This window comes from Rhineura floridana, chromosome 3 (genome assembly GCF_030035675.1).
Source record: "Rhineura floridana isolate rRhiFlo1 chromosome 3, rRhiFlo1.hap2, whole genome shotgun sequence".
Taxonomy (NCBI): Eukaryota; Metazoa; Chordata; class Lepidosauria; order Squamata; family Rhineuridae; genus Rhineura; species Rhineura floridana.
In genome coordinates, this window is record NC_084482.1 from 52,315,445 (window position 1) to 52,338,650 (window position 23,206).

The window sequence follows — 23,206 nt, forward strand, 5'->3', positions numbered from 1 at the left end:
GTCTGTGCCTTCCTTTATGGAATCAATCCATCTCTTGTTTGGTCTTCCTCTTTTTCTACTCCCTTCTGTTTTTCCCAGCATTGTTGTCTTTTCTAGTGAATTTCATGCTGATATGCTTTACCATTTTTCTGTTTCTGTAATGATGGCTAAGTCCACCTAGAATGCATTTTATTAGTTGTAATGTGTAAGATATGAATAAATACAATAGCATATATTAAAAAGACTGTTCCGCTGTCTATAGTCTGACTCCCAAATAGAAAATTTCTGGTATCTCCCAAGACTCAAGAATTCTTGAGTGAGGTCTCCTCTATCTTCCACTGGCACTGGATGACTGCGGTTAATGACCTGTGAGCTTAGGTGAACTAGTGTTCAACATACTCTATGTAGGTGTGGAAGAAAGGAGAAAGCAAGAACCCTCAACCCTGATTGTTCACTGGCAAGGGGGCAGCCCTTACCAGTATCAATACTATCCCTTGTCCTTTAAAAAAAACAAAACCCTGCCTCACACATTTTTGCACCTCTAACAAAATCTTGGTCTTTGTTATGATAAATCACAGGAGTAACACACAAGACAGCAATACCTGAGTATGCGGTCACCAACAGCAAGACTGCATGAAAAGCTGCTGCCATGGACAAAACACACAGGACATTACAGGGGGGGAAAGTTTGCAACCACACAGTGGTGGATAACATAACACAGATCCATACTTCCTTGGGGAAATGAGGACTCTTTTTGTTGAGGATAAATGGTAGTTTTCCCATAGTATTGGAGGCATGGGGGAGGAGTAGAACAGTTCCCCTGTTGATGTTTTTCAGCTGCATATAGGGCTTGCACTTAAAGGTAGAATGAACATCTAGATAACTGTAAGCGGGCCCCAGCAGCACTGTTTTGTTTGCAGAGATGCCCATAAAGAACATCTGGTCTCCAATAGGATGAAATGCAGCTCCCTCTCCCTCTCTAGTAGGAAGGGAAATGATTTCTATGCATTGGGTGCTGTATAACTTAGTAAGAAAATTCTAATTAGGGCTGCCCATGGACTTAAATAATTTCAGTTGACTTCTTTTAACCCATTAAGAAACTAATAGATTAAGGACGCAGTCCTACACACACTTGATAGGGCTTATGTCTGAGCAGACATGCCTAGGAGTAAGCTCTAAATGTCCATATTACCAAAACCTCAATATAGGACAGTTTTGAGATACTGAAGAAAGTGAAAGGAGGAACTTTTGATTTAACAGACAAGAACTGCAATTAAATTATTGGCAGGAAAGGTCATCTTTAATATTTTCTTTTGTTATCCATAATGCCAGAATAGGTTAAAAAGAAACAAAACACAAATGAATCCACATATATGCCCTTAACATTTGGTTCAGACTTGCTCTCTGAAATTAGCCCAACAAAATGAAGTCAGTGAAAGGTTTGGCAGAGTAAACTAACAAATAAAGCTGGGGTAGGCAACCTTTTTTTCCTGTTGAGGGCCACATTCCACTGGGAGTAATCTGTCAGAAGCTACATGCCAAAATGGGGGACAGAACCAGATCCGATAATGGGACAACTAGAGTGCTCGGGATTAACTAATTCTGCTTCAATTTTCACCATGGGTACCTCAGATTAGAATTCCCAAGCCTACACAGGTCTGCTCAGAAGTAAACCCCAGTAGGTTTGATGGGTTACTCTCATATAAATATTACAGATGATTTGTTTTTGATTTATTTATTTTTACTACGAGCAATACAACCATTGTTCTGGAAAGCAAGTGACAGTAATTCTTTTCTAACTTTAATATGCTGTAAACGCACAAACCAGAAGCCTACCAAGTTGTTCTCAAATAGCTGGGAAGATTACATTTCCCCCCAAAGTTAGACAACCAGGAAAAAAGTACTAGAAATATCAATTTGTTTAACAAATAGATTACTTCTCCTTTCCAGTTGTTTTGAAGCTACATAGAAGAAGGAAACAGAGCAACACTTTTAAAAGCCAGGAAAAATAAGGAGGAAATGAACAGGAAGAGAATGGTGATGAGATAGAAAAGCAAGTGCAGTTTCAGGTTACTTCTGAGGCCACATAAAATTAGGTCAGATGCCATATGCAGCCCCCAGGCTACAGGCTGTACACCTGTACATGGAAAAGAGCTTCCAAATTCTGGAAATTGCTTGCTGCTATCTGAAAAATCACAAATATTTGCTGGAGTTATGCTAACACTTGTCTGTGACAAGCATTTTGCTCCAGTGCGCAAAAGATGAAGACATGCTGCAAAGAAATACAAGTGTTTGTTTAATTGATTAATAATAAGAGGCTTTTCAGGGCACAATTGCCTTCCCAAGGCAGTTTACAAAATTTTATTCAATATAATACATAAAATCAAATTAGACCACATCTCATCTCCTTAATACTAAGCAGTAGAAATTAATTTATCACAGCTTTTAATAAATGGATTGAAACAAAAATTTTTTTCCAAAGAATTAACAAAAATGGGGCCACATGAATTTCCTGGGTGAGTGAATTCTAAAGGTACAAGGTACAAGAGCCACCACCAAAATGGCCTTGCCTGCGATATCTGTCAGCTTAACATCTCATATCAATGAGCCAGACAGCAGGGCCTCAGCAGCTGACTGTAAAGTCATATGAGTACAAACGATCCAGCCCAGCCCTATACCATTTGGGATATTAAAAGGTGAAAAAATAAATTGGGCCTAGAAACCAGCAGGTAGTCAATGGAACCAATATAGAACTGATTTATTTTGTAGGGCGGTAGGACCCTACAAGGTGTTCTTGTTGCCACATTCTGCATCAATTTGAAATTCCTGACCCATCTTTTAAGGCAGACCCACATAAAAATTATTATTATTATTTATTGCAGGGTAACTTTAAATTGCTTTTTAAAAATGTGTTTTTTAAATCTGTATATTTGTTTTTAATGTTTTAATTTTTGTAAACCACCCAGAGAGTTTTGGCTATGGGGCGGTATATAAATGCAAATAACAACAACAACAGAACATTGACAGTGATTCCAAAATGACTTCTCCCTGGGAAGCAAACCACTGCTTTATTGCAAAATGCATCAGTGCAATTGCCACTGTGCCCAAGTACCTTGGTCTGCACTGAGCAAAAACAGAAATGAACAAACTCTTCTTTGCAGTCTTGAGAAGTGGGAAGAGGGGAGATTCTTGCTGTACATATTCAGTTCTGTACAAATTCATACTAAGCAGCTTTCAAGCAAAGGTTCACAAACTTATCCTCTAAAATTTGAAAAGCAGCTGTGGAACAGATCAAAGCTTTTCATACTCCATTTGAAGAAATATCAAGGAAAGTGTATATATTTAAAGTAAGAGGTTAATAGACCCCATTTTTAGAAACTGCATGCTTAAGAAGATCTATACATCAAGGAACAGCTCTTTGATTCTACATAGCTACTGTTCTCCAAAAGAGAGATCTTGAAAGAAGATTGCTTGTATCAGCAAGTCTCTAATGCCCCATTACCCAGGCAACTTACACAGGGGAAAGGCAGTGACTCTTTCCAGGGTAAAGAACTAATTAACAGGTACAGGAAAGCATAGAGCTTTAGTGGCAGCCAGCCAGCCAGCGGCTGCTGTGCCAGAGCAACAATAAGCCTACTGAACTGGTGAGGCAGGGGTGGGTGGGAGAGAGACTGAGGATATAATCACTGGTTCCAAGGATCCTTTCAGCTCCCATCTAGTCCCCATCTCCTGAACAACTACAGCAGTATTCATCTCTTTAGCAAAAACATACCACCTGCAAATGTAACATGTTTCCAGAAGGATTTCTATCACACACACATTCAAACCCGATTCAGAAACCATGCATTTGTTGACAGAAGACTGACTGTCACCTCTTTATCTGTATTTTCAGTTGTGGAACTTTTACTACATAAACAGAAATTAAGAAATTTTTAACTTTTCAAGTTCATCATCAAAATAATTATAAAAAGCTCTAGGGTTCTACAAGTGGCAGTACAATTTCCCACTTGCATGTGTATTTTGATAGGGTTGTGGTCACTGTTTCCAGGTAGTTTGTCAACACTAGCCAGCAGATCCTGGGCACACCTTACACCTAAATCAAGAGTTGTTATTTTATATAGCACCATCAGTGAACATGGTACCTTTTGAAGTTTCATAAGCAAAAAACAAAAAAACAGCAGGGAGATTTCACTCTAAAGAGAACTTTCTGTTTCATGACTACCCCTTCCAATGAATAATCAGTATTGTCTGTTGATGTCATAACCTAAGTTAACATTTACCTAACTGAAATGAGGGTAACAGAAGTCATCAATTACTACAACTTATGGCTACCCAGTTTAATTCCCCCGCCCAGCATTTGGCTTGGTGGAAGCCTAAGCCATCTAGATAGTTCTAAATCTCCAACAGGAATCACCTTGTTTAATTTAAAAATTTTCTAGATCACCTTTCATTTTGAAAATCCCGAAGTAGTTTACAACAGTGGATTAAAACATAATACATAGATTTTATTTATTATTATAATTATTATCATCATCATCATCATCTTTATTTATACCCCGCCTTTTTTCCAAAACTGGAACTCAGGGCGGCTTACAACTAAAAATGGGTACATATAATTTGGACATATAAAAATCTACATTTAAAATAGAATTAAACTCATTACAACATTAAAACAATTAAACATCACTTAAAAATACCTAAAACCAATTTAAGAATAATGTAATCAAACAGTAAAACAATACGGGATACCTCTAGAAGTCCTGTCCTAAACAACTTCTACTCCAAAAGCCTGCTGGAATAAATAAGTCTTCACCTGTCGACGAAAGGACAGTAAAGAGGGGGCCATTATTGCCTCCCTCGGAACGGAGTTCCAAACCCTAGGGGCAGCCGCCAAAAAGGCCCTATCTCGCATCCCCACCAATCGCACTTGTGACGGTGGTGGGACTGAGAGAAGGGCCTCTCCCGAAGATTTCAGGGCCCGGGTAGGCTCATATAGGGAGATACGGTCTGACAAATAGCCTGGGCCTAAGCCGTGTATGGCTTTATAGGTCAAAAACAGCACTTTGAATTGTGCCCGGAAACAAACTGGCAGCCAGCGGAGCTGTTGCAACAAGGGAGTTGTATGATCCCTGTAGCCAGCCCCAGTTAGTATCCTAGCTACCTCTCGTTGTACTAATTGAAGTTTCCAAACAGTCTTCAAAGGCAGCCCCACGTAGAGCGCATTACAGTAATCTAAACAGGATGTAACTAAGGCATGTATCACCGTAGCCAGATCAGGTGTCTCCAGGAACGGGCGCAGTTGGTGAACTAGTCTTAACTGAGCAAAGGGAGTCCTGGCCACCGCAGAAACCTGGGCCTCTAAGTTTAAAGCTGAGTCCAGGCGCACACCCAAACTGCGAACCTGTGTCTTCAGGGGGAGTGTAACCCGATCCAGCACAGGCTGAATCCCTATTCCCTGATCTACCCTTCAACTGACCAGGAGCACCTCTTTCTTGTCTGGATTGAGCTTCAATTTGTTCGCCCTCATCCAGCCCATCACTGATGCCAGGCACTGGTTCAGAACCAAGACAGCTTCCTTGGCGTTAGGTGGAAAGGAGAAATAGAGTTGGGTGTCATCAGCATACTGATGGCACCGAACCCCAAACCCCCGGACAACCTCTCCCAGTGGTTTCATGTAGATGTTAAATAGCATGGGGGACAAAACTGAACCCTGAGGGACCCCACAGGCCAACGGCCAAGGAATTGAGCAGGAGTCCCCCAGCGCCACCTTCTGGGTTTGCCCCTCCACGAAGGAACGGAGCCACTGTAAAACAATGCCCCCAAGACCCATCCCAGCAAGGCAGCCCAGAAGGATACCATGGTTGATGGTATCGAAAGCCACTGAGAGGTCCAGTAGAACCAACAGGGACACACTTCCCCTGTCCAGTTCTCTGCATAGGTCATCCACCAAGGTGACCAAAGCCGTCTCTGTCCCATAGCCAGGCCTGAAACCAGGCCTGAAATCAGACTGAAATGGGTCAAAATAATCCGTTTCATCCAGGAATCTCTGGAGCTGGGAGGCCACCACACGCTCTATTACCTTGCCTAGGAATGGAATATTAGATACTGGCCAATAATTACCCATTATAGAGGGATCCAGGGAGGGCTTTTTCAACAGAGGCCTTACAACTGCCTCCTTTATGCACCGTGGAACTCTGCCTTGATGTAAGGAGGCATTAACCACTCCCCTCACCCAATCGGCCAGTTCCCCTCTGGCACTTTTAATAAGCCAGGAAGGGCAAGGGTCTAGCAAACATATGGTGGCTCTCACTTCTCCAAGGATCCTGTCCACATCCTCGGGCTGTACAAGTTGAAAAGAATCCATTAATATTGGACAAGCAGGAGCCGCAGTTCCATCCCCCGAGACTGTATCCAAGCAGGAACGAATCTGAGCGATTTTGTCTGCAAAGTGCCGTGCAAATTCTTGACAGCGGGCTGTTGAGTGGTCTATATTACCCTCTTGAGGGCCAGACTGTAACAGACCCCTGACCACTCGAAACAACTCTGCTGGGCGGCTCCCTGCAGACACAATAGAGGCAGAAAAGAATAATTTCTTTGTTGTCCTCACTGCCTGCATTCGTTCAGACTCACTCCGAGTCTTCCGCCAACGTCGCTCTAGTCCTAGTCCCCGTCTTGTTTGTTTCATCACCGCCAGCTCCCTGGTAAACCAGGGGGCTGGTTGGGCTCCACTTCATGAGAGGGGATGCTCAGGAGCGATAGTGTCCACCGCCCTGGCCATTTCCCCATTCCAGAGGTCAACCAGAGCTTCGACAGAATCGCCTGCCAAGATGATGGGAAAATCCCCAAGAGCCATCAGGAAACCATCCGGATCCATCAGTCTCCTGGGGTGGACCATCCTAATCAGTCCCCTACCCCTGCAGAGGTTCTGAGTCCCAGTAAGTCTAAACCCAACCAGGAAATGATCTGTCCATGACAACGGAACTACAGAAAGTATAATAATAATATAATCATGATAAAACATAGCAGTACAGTAAATAATCAAAACGGTACAGAAAGCAGTTGAAAAACTGGCATCAATGGTTGGGGAATGTCTGGGCAAAAATATAAGTTTAATAAAACTCACTGGTTAGATGATTAAACATAACCTGCCAAGCAGCTTCCCTTATCAGTGGTAGGAAATAAGCCCCTCTGCAAGTGTTAAGCCATTGGCTTCAAAAGGTCCAAAATGGCTTTAGTGGCCAGCTCCTCTATTCATTCATTCTTTCCTTCAGGGGCATAAAATATTGTGACATATCACTACTGTCCTTTTGAATACCCTATAATTGGGGGTTTGAATGATAACAGATGGTGAACAATCAGGGAGGAATGTTCGAGAGCTCATCTGACCATTAATGCAATAGCCTATCCACAGCATAATAAATTGATCTTTTATTTGGGTATTAAGATAATGTGGTGTCACACTTTGGGTGCTCTGTTGCCTTTTACTGTGCCCCATCCTCCTTGCTTTGGCTCCTATTGTCTGCTCATCCTGCCATGAAGGCCAACTTTAAAAGGTCTTATTTTTCAGGCAGGCCATCCCCAGGGGAACTACTTGGCAATCTATTGTCTTATTCTCCTTGGCTTCTTCCCATTTCTACCAAGATGGATAGTCAAAATCCATTTGAGCTTTCCTATAACACTGACATCCCAGCATATCTGTTTGACTACATGTCCCAAGGTGGCAATGATACAAGCCATATGGAATTCAAGCGAGACACCTTGGATAGCTGCATAAAGAAGCACCACATCCCAGATATCCCCTTGAATGGTTGTCAAAAAGAATTTTAGTCTTCTGTTTTCCAAAGTTCTGGAGTGTCTTAAAGCCAATTGCTTTGTCCGTGGCTTGAACCTCTGCAGGTCCAGCTTCTTCCTCCAGCAACTGACCAAGAAACCCAGCAGCTCCTGTCACAAGATACTTCATTCCCAAAGACAAAGTGGTAAGCAGGAGCACTTTGCAAGGGCAGATTTTCCTTAGTCTTCTGCCTGTGATCCTCAACTAGTTCCTCAGGACTGAGTTGGCAGCTGAGGGCTATTGATATTTCCTTTGTCCTTGCTCTCTGCTTCTGGAAGTCAATGGGCTCTATCTACAATGGGAGGATGGGACCTGGGGTGGGAAACGTGATGGCCTTCAGTTTTCTTCCACCTAGGATTGACAGGTTGCAACATCTCTTTTACAGCTTTGCAGCCACAAAAACAATGCAATGAAAGATGCATGGTCCTCTTCCAGTCCAGTTCCATCTCCCAGCTTTCCCTTCTGCCTGCTGAAGCAAGCAGTATTCTCATTTTTGCCTGACCACATATTGGAGGATGGGGAGGAGATGGGTAATGGGATCAGAAAGCTGGCAGGTCTATGCCATTGGTCAAACGTTTCTTGAGTAGTCAGTCATTTTAATTATTGTTCTATACTTTTAGATTTTTTTTTATATTGCTGTACACCATCCTGATGTCTTGTGAGAGGCCAGCATATAAATATTTTTATTTATTTATAAAAGTAAGGGCAGGAGTGAGGGTCGGGAGAAGCCACGTCAGCATCTTCTTTCTTTCAATACTCTATTATTTCTATGCTATCAGCTTGGCAAATGGCCTAGCAGCAAGTGTTTGCAAGGCTGCTTTGGACATTCTTGGGAAGCTACATTTTGTTACATACTGTCAAATTGGTGGCAACACAGTGTTTTGTGCTAAATGTAAAAAATGTAGTCTGAAATAGCAGGCATCCAATACATTTGCCACTAGCAACTTAAGTCAGTAGCAAATCATGGCAGCATTTTTGAAATGCAAGTGAGTAGCAGGCTGCTTAGTTTTTAATTTAAAAGTTGCTCTATTCCTCCTAAAACGCCAAAAAATGCAGTCAAGGTGGAATTATTAAGGGAGTGTAACAAAAAAGAAGCAGCAATTATGCTGAATCCAAAAAACTCTGAGCAAATCTTGCAAGAACCTGCCAATTAAGTCTTCACTGTCAGGAACTATGTTTCTTAAAACCACAAAGTTTCACCTGTTAGAACCACATTTGTCACTTGGCTTCTTTACAAACTATAAGAAGAGAGAAATTTTTAGCTATCTATCTAGGAATCAGACTGATCCTTAGAAAACAGAATTGCTGGCTGCTTTCTGACCCAGAGAAAGGTTCTGTATCATTAATATTACAGCTCCAATGTCACTTCAGAAGTGTTTGGTTGCTCTTTGCCTCCCTGGCAGTAGTGTGTGGAGGAGGTACAGCAAAGTTGACTGGTTCAACCAAGGCCCTGAGCTTATACAAAAACCTCTGATACATCCCAAATACTGACATTTATTGCTTTTCAATTAAGAACTAAATATTAAATGTGGGGGGGGATGCACTTGTTTGCAGAGGCCCACCTCTGCATGGTAGCCCATGTTACACACATAAATGTTTATTTTGATGTGCTGCAATGGGAGGGAGAGTCACCTGCACCTATGGCTACAAGCTAAAAGCAGGAGAAGGTTGGGAGCACAGCTTGAAATCAGTGTTGGTGGAAAGGGCATACGTTCTCTATTAGGAATAGCGTTTTCCAATGTTGGATTCTGCATGGGACCTTTAATCCAGGTCTAATTCTGATTTGTTGCACATATCCTGGCAGCAGATGACACAACACACAATGAATGAGAAAGTATTGCTTGAACTCACTGTTACAAAAGAATTTTTTTCTCAGTTTTATACACAATGCCCTCTCCCTAGTGCCCCCCATGATATTTTATTGGAATGTACAGAACATTGATTGACTATACCATCTCAGCAAAACTTTACAGCACTGACCATCGACTCCTCCCACTTCCCCCAATATGGGTCTTAAGATGCACAGTTCCATCTTTCCAGCTGCAAACGCCATGGCAATGGCTGCTGGACACTTCAACTGCATCAAATAGACAGCCAGCTTCACAGTGTGGTTGTGCCACACAGACTCCCAACAGAAGGGATCACACGGAGAGCATAAGCTGCGAAACAAGCCTTTGATAGGCAGACCCTTTGCACGTTTGGAACTAGGAATTTCAAAGCCATGTAACAATGTGACATGCTACCTGGCACTCCGTCTTCGGCATTCACCACCTTCACTAAAATGGTATGCAAGTTATACATGTAGAAAATGCCACTCAGCTGCAGCCTATCAGTTCCTGACACACTTCTAATGTTGGCTATCTTTGAATGAGAAGATTAGTGGTATTTCCGGAGACTTGGCTTCTCTTGCATGTAATTCTGAGATGGGAATGCAAATTGAACTGTTCAGCAATTTCTGAGCAATGTAACACAGGTCACAGTAATCATCATTAGTCTGCTCAAATAAGCGCATGTCTGTAGTCTGCTATACATCTGTTGTCATGTTAACTCTGTTACCTAGACAAATGACCTTTTCATATTCACAATGTTTATCATCACCACACTGTTTCTGCTGCCACAGAAATAAATCTAATTAAGAGATTTATTAATCCCCTTGGAGGAAGATTCAAAAGAAGCACTTACAAAAAGGTTTCCAATCTGGGTCAAAGACAATGACGGACACATTTAGGAGTAGGCAGATCAGGGCAATTTCTCTGTGCCAAGAAGGATCTGCTCTCTACATGTGCAGCATCTATCACAAAAAGCAATAAATAAAATCTGTGTATAAGTACTACAGTACTTCTAAACCTATTCCACAACAGTTTCATATCTTCTGACCTTCCTCATCTGAGCAGTTCATCAGAGTTTTACACCCTTGATTCAGCCTGGACTTATTTGGGTAGAGAGGAGTGCACGTGAAGGTTCTGCAGTGCAGGCAGCAGTGAGCATAAAATGGCATTACTTTTTACACTGAAGATCTGCTGCAAGCAAATCCATGCTGACATTTCATATTAATTCCTTTCCAAATGAATGTCAGTGTTCTTCCAAATAAAATACGAACCCCCAGAATTTAGTTAATCCTTCTGTGTTGAAATTATGTTTGAGTTTCTCCTCTACCTGCAGCCTGCTCAGAAATGTAGGGACTGTAAATCCTCCCCCCCCCCCAAAAAAAGAGATAGTTGTCAGACACTAAATATGTAGATTTGGCAGCTTCTACCACTCACCCAACTTCCTTTGTGTTTAAAAAAGTGCAAGAAATTCAGCAGATTAGTTTTCAGTTGTAGCATTAAGATGCCAGAAAATATTTTTACCTGCTGAATTTTTCTATGTCACAACTGTTAAAAGGCACAGGAGTCCTACTAGAAAAAAAACAGAATTGGCAGCAAACTTCCCCATTAAATCTCACATCTGAGAGAAGTGCCCCCAAATGTTTCTTCCCTAAAGGAACCTTTAGAGTAGGGAACCATAGCAAGGCCTTCTGAACATGTAGGCTTCAGCAACTTTTAATATTATAATCAGCAGCACTAACAAGCAGCTGCCACACATTCAAAGTTGAAAATTCAAAAATAACAGTTTTCCAAATACACACAAACAACCAAGCCTATTGGCACTCACCTCAAACTAAGTAGGGTCATATTCTCCGCAGTTTTGGTTCTGCTTATAATGCAATTACTCCCCTATCTCCAGCCTATGCTCTCCATACAAAATGCCTATCAGTTTGTGGGTATAAATGCGAAATTGTGTGAACTATATACAATAGATGAGAAATATTATCCCTACAGTTGTGCTTCTGTGGATGTTGCATTTTCTGAGCACTCACTCCATGTGCAATGTTTATACCTAAGAAAATGCAGGTCTCCCACAGATTGCAACTGCTAAACAGAATGTGGATTTTCCTTTTTCGTCACTGTACCCCCACCTCTTGGACCTGGGAACTCAAGACAGGATGAGAATCCTGTCTTATTAGGATTCAGCTTTAACTTATTGGCCCACATTCAGTCCATCACTATCTCCAAGAAGCAGTCTAGCACCTGAAGGCCTTTCCAGATTTGGACAGAATGGAAAACAGAGCTGGATGTCCAAGCGTGTAAGAACATTGCTCTCCTGGCTAGATGAGAAAATCCAGTTCACCACTAGAAAAACTCTGCCAGATAGCTCCTGCAGATGCAATTGGGGTGGTGGTGGTGGTGAAGTAAGCTTCTCTCGCTGCCACTACATCCATAAAGTAAGGGCAATAATGCACTTGCACCCATGTTAATTCAGGTTCTGACTGGGATTTATCCCACCTACATTCTAGCTGTCAACCCTCCTGCTTCATTGCACACAAGTCACAGAGTGTCAAGGCAACCTGCATGCTCCACAGTGACAGAAGGGCATTCAGAAGTGATTGTGTCAATGGCTTGGCACATCTCGTCATTCCACAGTGAGTCAAAAAGCTTAACATGAGCACCAGTTGGATAATCCCCCAGAGCATTCAGAAATCAAATCCCATAATTCTCTGTGGGTAGAACATCTCAATGGTCCCCTACCCCTGCAGACTGGGGTAGCTGCATTCAACCCAAACCTCATCAAGGAGTGATCCGTTTTTGAGAACAAGCTCCCAATCCCCCCCCCAATCAACAGAGTATTTCCAATCTACTCTGTGGCAAAGAGCAGGTTGAGGGTATGTCTGGTCACATGAATCAAGCTAATGATGTAAAGAGGCAGCCCTGGGGTTGTCATGGAAGCCATTAAGTCCTGAGGTGGCCTATCTGAGGCAGCCTCAGCATGGACATTGAAGTCCCAATACCAGTATAAAGGTGCTTTCCATCACCACATCCAAGACTACCTCCACCAGCTCAGTCAGAAAGGTTGAAGGGCATTGAGATGGACAGTACACAAACATCACAATCTCTGTTGCCCAACATCATGAATGCTCTCTCTAACCGAAGCACAGTGCGGATTGGTCTCCTGGAGAAGGAGATGGAATTTTTATGGATGACTGTGACCCCCCCCCACACACACACACACTTGTCCTGGAATAGTGCTGTACAAAATACCCAGGCACTAAGGCTATCCAGCTCATCCACCCAGTCTCAGTTACACATGCCAGGTTGGCTCCCTATTCTGCAATCAAATCATGGGTAAGATTTTTTTCTAGACACATTTTAATAACCTGCATTTTGATGAAAATATAAACCCAAATTTCAAAGTAGGGATGATAGCCAAAGCCCCACAACTTTTTTTTTTTGCTAGTTTTCGCATTTCTGCCACTAGGTTGGTCCACCAAAGCTTATCTTCATTTTACTCTCTCCTTAATTTAAGATATTCATCCAGAATTTGAAAAACTGTATCCATCCTTGGAAATGTGTCCTCTCCCTTTTTCAATTGGAGATATTTTTTGTCCAACTCAAACCCAGCTCTTTTCTCTCTTCTTTAGCACTGCCAATGTCATATGAAACCATACTCTCCAAGTGTATACTACGTGTTTTTATTCCCCACCCCAGAACCCAGAGCCACTCTATCAATTGTTTTCTTCATGCATCTTGTTTAAGCAATTTATATGATCTGCTGGGGAAATGATTAATGGAAGAGAAAGTCATCTCCTAAAAGGCCAGTAGGAAAATGGAAGGCTATTCTGAATACATCTCCAGGTTCTGCAGTGAGATCAGCAGGTCCCTGAAGCAGCAACCCAAATTTAAAAAAAAATGAAGAAGAATGGAAAGGGAGTTTTTACTACGTTATAAATGGAGCAAGGTTGGCTTACAGATACAGGTAACTTTACCTAGACAGAAGGGAGGGGGGAGAAAGTTGAAACTAAGGAAATGCCAGATTTCCCTCTGAAGATGTAGTTTGATTGTACCCCACCCCTTCTTCTGATATAGGTAATAGTAATGGGAAGATGCCAGTGTATGCTAAGCGAAACTACCAAGACGGAAAGAATTCTAAAGCTACACCTAAGCAAATTGACTCAGTTTCGTGGAATCTGTCAAGGCATTTAGAATAAAGTCCCACCCATGCACACTGGAGCTCAGGCACTCACTCGTGAGCACTATTACATCCCCACCCATCTGCTGTTCTCCCTAAGAAGTAAACCTGTATAAGAACAACACCTGTATAACAACAACAACAAGAATTGTAGCATAGCAACTGAAGTTCATGACAAACAGAAGAAACAATGGGTTAATTTCTCTTAGGAGTTTAAGAAGAACCTTTTTTTTATCTTAAGTGATAAAAATTTCTGCATTAATAGACAACTGTACTCCATTTACAGCTCGGTAAAAGCCACCCTTCCATTACTCCCAATTACAAGTATTTTCTGGAAGGAAAGTTTCACAGAAGTATAGTTTCTAGCTGCGTAAAGTATAAAATTGATAAGGAATGCAATGATAAGCTTAATTCCTTTTGAAATCAAAATCCAGCTAGCAAGACACCACTATCTGCAACACTCCTTTCTAGCACAAACCTGGTAGGGTAGCCCACTGGCAACAGATGTACCTTCACCTTGTTTTCCCCACTAATCTCTTCCTTACATCAGGGATTGCAGGATTATCAATTTACAGATAATCTAGCCTGGAGTAGGAGGATGGCCAGCTGGATTCCAAGACTCCTGCTGAGGTTCTCCCTCATTTAATCCCCACAGCAACTCTGTAAGGTAGGTTAGGCTGAGAGGAAGTGACTGACCCAAGGTCACCCAGTAAGCTTAAATGCTGAGTGGGGATTCAAACTCTGGTCCGCCAGGTCTTAGTCTGTCACTAACTACTACACTACACCAGCTCTCACATGCAATACTAACCATGGTTTAGTGTTACAAGGATAAGACCAAGGCAATCCTTGGGTTCATGTTCTTCCTCTCCCCCACCCCAGTCCTGCAACATGACCACAGATTCATCTGCTTCTGTTTTAAATTAACCAGAGTTTAGAATTACATCCAAACCTTAAACTGTGGTTAATCTTAAATGATGGCTCGTTGCAACAAGCCAGCTTCATTAACTATGCTTTGAAGTTGGCTTGTTTTAACAAACCATAGTTTAAGATTAAACAGAATAGCCAGATTCTGATATTATAACAAGCTGTGGGCAATATAAAATGGAAACAAAAATCTCCAAACTCTCATCCTCACAGCATGTCAGAGCAAGGTGGAGAAAGAAAGCCCAAGACTTGCTGCATGTGCAAATGCAGCATTGATCTACTAGGGTCCAGCACTTTATAGGTTTTAATATCCATGACAATTTGTTCAATTTTTACTCCACAACGGCTTGTTAAGCAGATAGTTGTAAAGTCTTGGATTTCACTTGCAATGATGCATCGTAGCATGAAAGAACTTTGTTTTCTTTTATTTTCAGGTTTTGCCCACAGGAAACATACAAAAATGGTTATATTACTAAAGCTATCCGCATTTTTTAATACAGAAATTGTACTTTGATATATCAACTTTTAATTTTTGGATCTTCAGGAATAGTGGGCAATGAAGAATGTGCATGTTGACAGCGGAAATATGACCCCAAAGCTGCTCCTCTCAGCCAAGAGAACTGCCTAATAAGTTGGGCATCTAAGGTCCATCAATTCACGTGAACAAATCTAATATGTAGTTCTCCTCCTGACTTGCAACAATATAACCAGGACCGCTAGTCACTTGGACTACATAGGTTTTCTGTAAGAATTTCCATACACAGTTGGGCCACAGTGATTTCCAAGATCATTTATCAACCTCAAAGTTTAATATATTAAACAAGATATATACATAGCCATTTTATCCACAATCAGGTTTACAGGGTTTTGTTTCATTTTTACTCCCAAATAAGGGGCAAAGGATTGCAGTCATGATAAATAAAATCTTTTTTTAAAAAATCTTATTCCCAAGCAATACATTCCCTTCTGTCAGATAAGTTAGCGTGCACAACATCCAACAGATTTCAATATGCTAGAAGAAACGCATACCTACTAAGCAAACATACAGCACTTCAGAGCCATGCAAAATAATAATATTCCATAGCTAGTGTCCCAAATTCTACAGCTGTGCCTTGCAGCAAAACACAGAACCCCCTGGTCCTTCAAAGATCTGCAGCTAATGGAAAGCCATGCATTATCTCTCAGATTTCTTCAAGACGGAAAGAGCAACACACTTAGATTCTTTGCTCCTCATAAAGAGGCAAGCACAAAAGGACACATAACTGGCACTTTTCTCTACAGGGTGTATTTAAGTAGATAAAGGGCTCCTTCAGGGCAAGATGACAACTTTGGCTCTGGTGCTCCGTGCAGGAGATGCCATTTATCTGCACACAGCTGTGATTGAACCCAAGTGAGCCATTGACTTGGGGCAAAATAAGACTACAGTGTATGAGTATCAGATTTGCAAAGGTTCTGGAAAGACTTCAGAGTCCTAACAGCCTCCACTTCAGGACGATTCCCTAAATACTAAACAAAACCGGAGTTTATTGGAGCCAGAAGGCTGTGTTGTTACTTTTACTGTACAAATCATGCAGTCTGGGCACATTTACTTAGAATGATGGGGGAGGGGAGCTTGAACAACAAGGAAGGAATTAAACGTGGGTGGTTGCTTGATGGGGATTAGAAAGGCTGCACAGAAATTTCAAGGAAACCCAAACAAGCTCATTATGCTGACAAGAATTTATTTGAAACAGCAAACATACACACTGAAATATCTGGCTTTTCAGGACATGTGTTAAGTTGCCACGTCTTGATACATACTAGTGTTTCCAGACATCCCTCACTGTAGTACACAAGGTAGCAGGTATTTATTAGAGCCATGTGTTTTCTAACCATTTGTATGAATCCTTCCTACAAACTAAGAACATCAACAAACCAAATCTGATTTTCCACACATACACACATTGAATGGAACATAAAGATGTTATTGTGGCAGCCCATCAGAACAGCTACTTCCACAGAACAGGGAAATGTCCCTAAGACTTTATTATCCACATGGAAGCTGCTGCACAACCAAGTGACTCTGCAGTCCCCAGGAACTGCCAGTGTTGCCATTTCTTAAGCACCAGCCCAGTTGTTCTGGAGGATCTAAAGGGATGATGGTGGTTATTTATTTAATTTAAATAATTTATATTTGGTCCTTTGTCAAAAGACCTCAGGGCAGATGACACAATTTTAAAAAAGAATACAAGAACAAAACAAAATCATACCACAACAAGAAATCAAAGACTATGTTGCTTGTGTCAAAGACCAAAGGAAGGTCTACAGCTGGTGCTGAATGATAGCCAAAACTGACTTGAGCTGAACCTCAAAGGGAGAATGTTCCACCAAGGTTGGGGTGTTAGGCTAATTTCTGTCACTGGAAAAACTGCATGTGGCCAAGAAAAATCAATCAACTTGACACAAGAAAATCAATCAACTTTTTAGCAGTGGAGACTAAAACTTCCATTGTCAATAAATGTGAATGGAAGGAACGCTAAGCGTTCCCCAAAAGCCCTACACTAAAAAAAAGTCTTGTTAAAGGACTAATAATTAAAGGTTTTACAGAAAATCCTGCTTTATTTAGTTTCAGGTTAGCTTGAAGGAAGATGTTTAGAAGAGGGAATGGATTATTAACACTACAGAAGAACAGTGAACCACGTTATGGAGAAATTATGTATTATACAGCCACAAGAGCAGAGCTTGGAAAAGTTATTTTTTTGAACTACAACTCCCATCAGCCCAATCCAGTGGCCATGCTGGCTGGGGCTGATGGGAGTTGTATTTCAAAAAAGTAACTTTTCCAAGCTCTGCACAAGAGTGGCTGTATACTATAGCCAGCGTGGATTTTTCACATTCCACAATGTTAAATTGCAAATATCCCCCATGTCATTCCGATGCTTCCCATAAACTCATTTCAAAACAGACCCTTACAAAACTTATAGTCCTGAACTCAGAAACGCTTGCTTAACAACCCTGCATATTTTCATGGTGATACACAAAACAGTGAGAGAGAATAGGGAGTTCAAAGTTTAAAAAGAGGGGGGGGAACCCGAGAGTCCTTTTGGACTTTTTTCTCTCTGAGTTATCATAATCTGTTGAAATTCATTAAAAATCAGCCATGTTCACAGAGTACCTGTAATCCTAATACTGTCGTTGCCCCATACACTGACCTTCATCTTCTGCAGTTTAAAAGTTAAAAAAAATGCCTGGCTGATGTTTAATTAATTTAAGAAATTTTGGCTGGAACCCAATGATAGTGTCGGGCATGCTCAATAAGAACCAACTGTCAGTGTTCTATAAGCCAGACTCACAGCTGCTTGGCTTGGCTAAACAGGGGGCCACACCCACACCAGACTTTGATTTCACTTGAGACAGTCATGGCTTCCCTCAAAGAATCCTGGGAAGTGTAGTTTCTGAAGGGTGCTGAGAGGAGACTCCTATTCCACTGACAGAACTTCAGTGGCCAGAGTGGTTTAACAGTCAGCCACTCTGATTGAAGGTCCTAGCAACTCTCACCACCCTTCACTAACTACACTTCCAGGATTCTTTGAGAGAAGCCATGACTGTCCAAAGTGAAATAAAGGCCTGGTGTGGATGTGGCCAGGGACAGCTTTGGTTTAAATTTGGGTGCGAGGCTACTTGTGCCTGCTGTACAATAAAAAGGTGGGGGAAACGCTGAAAAGCAATGATACTGTTCACAATGTTTTCCTTTTGGAAAGGTAAGGGGCTTCCCCTCTGCCCAGTGCCCACCCACCCAATCCCCTCCCCCTCCCCCCCCTGCCCATCCCCCAGGTCAGTGTTGGACTATGACCTGGGAGACCAGGGTTCAAATCCCCACCCAGCCATGAAGCTCACTGGGTGGCCCTGGGCCAGTCACTGGCTCTCAGCCTCAGAGGAAAGCAATGGTAAAACCACCTCTGAATACAGTTTACCATGAAAACCCTATTCATAGGGTTGCCATAAGTCGGGATAGACTTGAAGGCAGTCCATTTCCATTTCCAAACATGACTGCATAGAAATAAATCCCTTTGAACTCAAAAAGTATGCAAATGATCAAACCCACCCTCCCTTCTCCTTCCTCCTATCCCAGCCCTCCCTCCCCTCCCGGTTAGTTTTATTTATCCTAAGCATAATTACATCGGGAGTAAATCCCACTGAACTCAATAAATATGCAAATGATCAAACCTGTCCTTCTCCTCCGCTCCCCCTCCTGCCTGCTCCCATCCCCCTCCTCCCCTCTGCCCCTCCCTCCTTCTCCCCTTCCCATCCCCTGTGGTCAGTTTCACCTATCCTAAGCATGATTGCAGGGAAGTAAATCCCACTGAACTCAATAAGCATGCAAATGATCAATCCATTCTCAGCAAACTTGCACAGGATCCCATTTCTTACCTCCCAGTTTAAAAAGCAGAGAAATTCACTAATAGACAAAAAACCTTGCAGTTTAAGAACATACCTATAGCCCACAGATATTTCTATCAAACTTTAAAAAGCAGGGAAATTGGGCAGCTATAATGAATGCACCAGGGGAGCAGAAGACCTGACCTCCTCTCTGAGATATTGTACTGCCCTACAAATTTGGCAAAATGCAAACACAATTTGGATTGGTCTTTCACAGTCCAATCCACTTGCTGTGTAGCTTGGAAGAATTTGGTAAACTGGTCTTAAAACTGCTTCCTCACTGAAGGACCTCAATTCAGTCAAGGAATTTTCGTGAAGGTCCAAACAAGTCATGTCAACAGTAGTTGCATATTGGACTGAAAAACCCTGGTTGCTTTTGCAGGTATCTTCACCTTTTCCTTGACGTTATCATGGTCCTGATCTGGATCTCAGGTTTACCAGTCATCTCTCTGGCTTTAACCTGTCAATACCATATGCCTGGTGCCTAGAACAGGATGTACTACTCTTCTACTCCTGATAGACCTTGATCAGATGGTAATAAATTGAACATGAGATGTAAAATGTCCCAAATAAACATCCTGTTAATGCATCTCAAGAATCTTTTAGAACTACATATTAAAATTATGGATGTATATTTCAAGGTAGTCTCAATCTGCAGATCACCAAAAGAGATTTCCAATTAAGATGCGACATTTTTAAAAGCTTGCCTTATTTGGCTCCTTAAGCAACAATATAATTTTCCACAGTTCACACCTGAAGCACTACCTTCAAGTCAACTGCTCTTGACTGGTTAGATTACAGTCTATCAGAACAGTTACTAGAACCACGCCGGGCTAGCAAAAGCAGCAGATAGATGCAGTTAAAGGGGTAGGAAGGAGGGGGGGAAATCTCAATTCTAGGTATGTACAAAACTTTGGAAATGCTACAACACAGGGTTCAATAGGGTTACACTGCCTAAATTCACTCGCTCTCACTGTCATAATCTGAATTAAACATAATCCAAATTGTGTAAGGAAAACAAGCTAAACTAGCCAAGCTATACATGTAACCTTAAGCTTTAATTTCTGGAATCCATTATTCCAACAACAAACACAGAAGGGCATAACACAGGAACATACAAACTCACTCAAACGTGTGTGCGCACACACTCCCCCAAATTGGGCACCTGTTTCTCAACTAACTCCTTCTAACACAATGCCACTGCAAGAAGGTCGTAGCATTCAGGAAACATGTAGGAACGCCCCTTCTGGCTTCCTGAGCGCTAAGACTTTCTTGCAATGATGCAGCTTTGTAGGCCTGCAGATTCTTTAGGCTTTGGCTAGTATTTGTTTATGTATCATAAGCCAGAATCCAGCATCGTCTAATCTTTAACTGGATGCTTGAAATGACATTCTCCTAACTGCCTAACATACAACACATTAAGAACTGTGAGAGTAAAGGGAGGAAGGGGAGATGTGAAGGGGGTGAGGGGGGGAATAATGGAATGTACTGTTTTATTGTAATAATGTGAAAACCCTAATAAACTATACATAAAAAATATGAACAATATGAACCTTAAGTACTTCAGGACCCATTCAGACACAAGAACGGAACTACAGTTTTGGGTACCATGAATACGTCCTGAAAAGCCTCAAGGCACTACCTTCTCTCCCTCTCCCCGCAATCCAAATTTCCAATCTTGGTTTGCTACACACAAAGACCAGGAGACACATGCAAGGTGTGGAAGAGGGAGAGACAGCATGCAAGCCTGAGGCTCATGCTTTGTACACATAACAATCTGGCATTATATGTGAATGTACCTCAAATATGCATGTGGATATTTTCCAGTCTTACAAGTGTTCCAGACAGAGGGTTAATCAAATGAACCAACTGGTGGGCAGCCCCACAATTAAAGAAAAAGAAAAAATCTAGTACTCATGCACTTTTCTGAACCAAGAACTGTGTTGATTTTTATACGCTGTCCATCATGTGCAGTCACCTGTAATACTTTATATTACTTCCAATGAGAAAAATGTAATTCCATTGAAAAGGAAAACAAAAATGAGTGGATGTTTACCTATTAACATAGTAGTGTCACACCCCAAAAGCCTAAATCCCCCAAAATCTAGCTTTATGGAGGTAGCAACACTTGCTATCTTAAAAATATGACGACTCTGAGAAGACCATGCTTTGAAAACCACACTTTGATGTTGCCATCCCAGTTAAGACGAACTTGCCACTTTGAGTCTAATTCTATTGGCAGCATTCACGTGATTGACTTACCTAGTTCCTTAGATCCTTGGCTTTCACTGGCCAGTTCTCCCATTTTAACCAGAGCATCAAAGTATCCTTTTGCTGCATATGTCACACCTAGAAATTGAAACAAATGCATATTTATTTCCAGTGCTCCGTCAAGGCCAGCACCACTGAAAATGTTTCTTTTGTTTGAATATATCAGTTTTAAAAAATTGGGGATTATCTTCCATTGTGGTTCACAATACAGCATTTTGCCCAATATTAGCCATACTACCACATGGTGCCAGCAGCCCAGCAACATGACCACAAGGCACCTATGAACTCCTGGCAAGTCCTGTTCCACTATCTAGAAACTTATTCACCATCCAAATGTTAGCGTGGCCACCAGAATTTGGGATAAAGTTGCAAAGGGGAAAAAAAAAATCAAGATAGCCATAGAAAAGAACTGAATATAAAAGACAGCTGCATAAATGGATTGTGCTCCCAATGCTTTTCAAAAACTCTCTTTATAAAGGGAATCTATATAAAAAAAGAAGTTATAAACTCTCTAAAAATATGGAATTACAGAGTTACATGCTCTAAAAAAAGTAAACCCAAATAAAAACTGTATCTGCAATTTCTATAGTACTGAAACATATGTACAACATTATATATTCAATTAAACTACAGTAGGGCCCTTCACTTTACGGCGCTTCACTTTACAGCACTTCGCTAATACAGTGGTCTCAATTAGACGCAATTAGACTAAAGCCCCACTCATATGACGCTTGTTCCACTTTTACGGCGGTTTTCGGGCATCACGCACCATTCTATTCAATGAGTTCCGCTTTACAGCCGTGGTCCTACTGTATAGGTAAAAGCCAGAGTTGAAACTCAAAAAACTCAAAGCTTGCTTCCATCAATGCTTCTGATTTTGTATTCTATGGATTCCTTTGATAAAGACATTTTCTCAAAACATATCAGGAACCTAGCCATTTGTGCTGTTGGCTTTTTTTTATTAATTTGGGATTCCTTCTAGACCAAACTCAGGAAAAATGCTGCAATCTGAATGACTGCAGTCAAATTCTTCCAGATCTTACTTATGTAGTAATTCTTGCTATATTTGATATTGGAATTTGGGCCTATATAATACAGCATGTATGGCAAACTAAATGGGACCAGACAGTGTGGCTAGGTATATTTTCTACATAAATCCACAGCCTGGAACAGGGCAGCCTGATTTAATGGAAGTTTCACTTATCCTTATCTAATTTACTCCCCAGTCCAAAATGGGAGGAGGGGAGATTTTATTTTAGAATCAATAAAGCAATGAAACAAGGGAGGTATCAAGGAGAAAACTGAAGCAGAGTGCACTAAAAGAGATCGGTAACAAGCAGAGTCATGTGAAACAGAGATTCAAGATGCACTCTTTGATGTCACACCATTGTATAATAATATATTAAACACAGTATCTAACTATAATATATACCTGTCTATTTCAAAGAGAAAATGCAACCAAATGTTCCCGGGATTGGGTTCAACAAAGTTTGTACATCAATACCTCCAGAGAGATCTTTTGAGACCAATATAGAAATGCAACAGTACACTAATCTATAAGAAGTGTATAGATTTTGGGTTCTAAGAAGGGCTGCATTCTGGAACTCAAGTCATTAAAGCAGGTTAAAACTCATGACACCTGTGAGAAGTGCAGAGCATGGGAGAAACACGCAGACACAGAACTTGAGCTTTAGTTTGAATCAATTTAGCACGTGTTCCTATCAGGCTTTCAAGCTTGTCTCAGTGACATGACCATGAGGGCTAGGAACTTAATAT

General features: G+C 41.4%; 1 protein-coding gene across 4 annotated transcripts in view; it reads right to left on the bottom strand.

Annotated features, from left to right (window-relative positions):
• BAIAP2 (BAR/IMD domain containing adaptor protein 2) overlaps positions 1 to 23,206 on the bottom strand; it is a 208,853-nt gene that overhangs the window by 136,700 nt on the left and 48,947 nt on the right. For all 4 annotated transcript variants that reach the window (XR_009761274.1, XM_061615774.1, XM_061615776.1 and 1 more), the window contains exon 3: positions 21,422 to 21,508. Coding sequence is in view for 3 of the 4 variants with exons in the window: in XM_061615774.1 (XP_061471758.1) it covers positions 21,422 to 21,508 (87 nt within the window). In the remaining variant the exon portion in view is untranslated. The remainder of the gene's footprint in view (positions 1 to 21,421; positions 21,509 to 23,206) is intronic.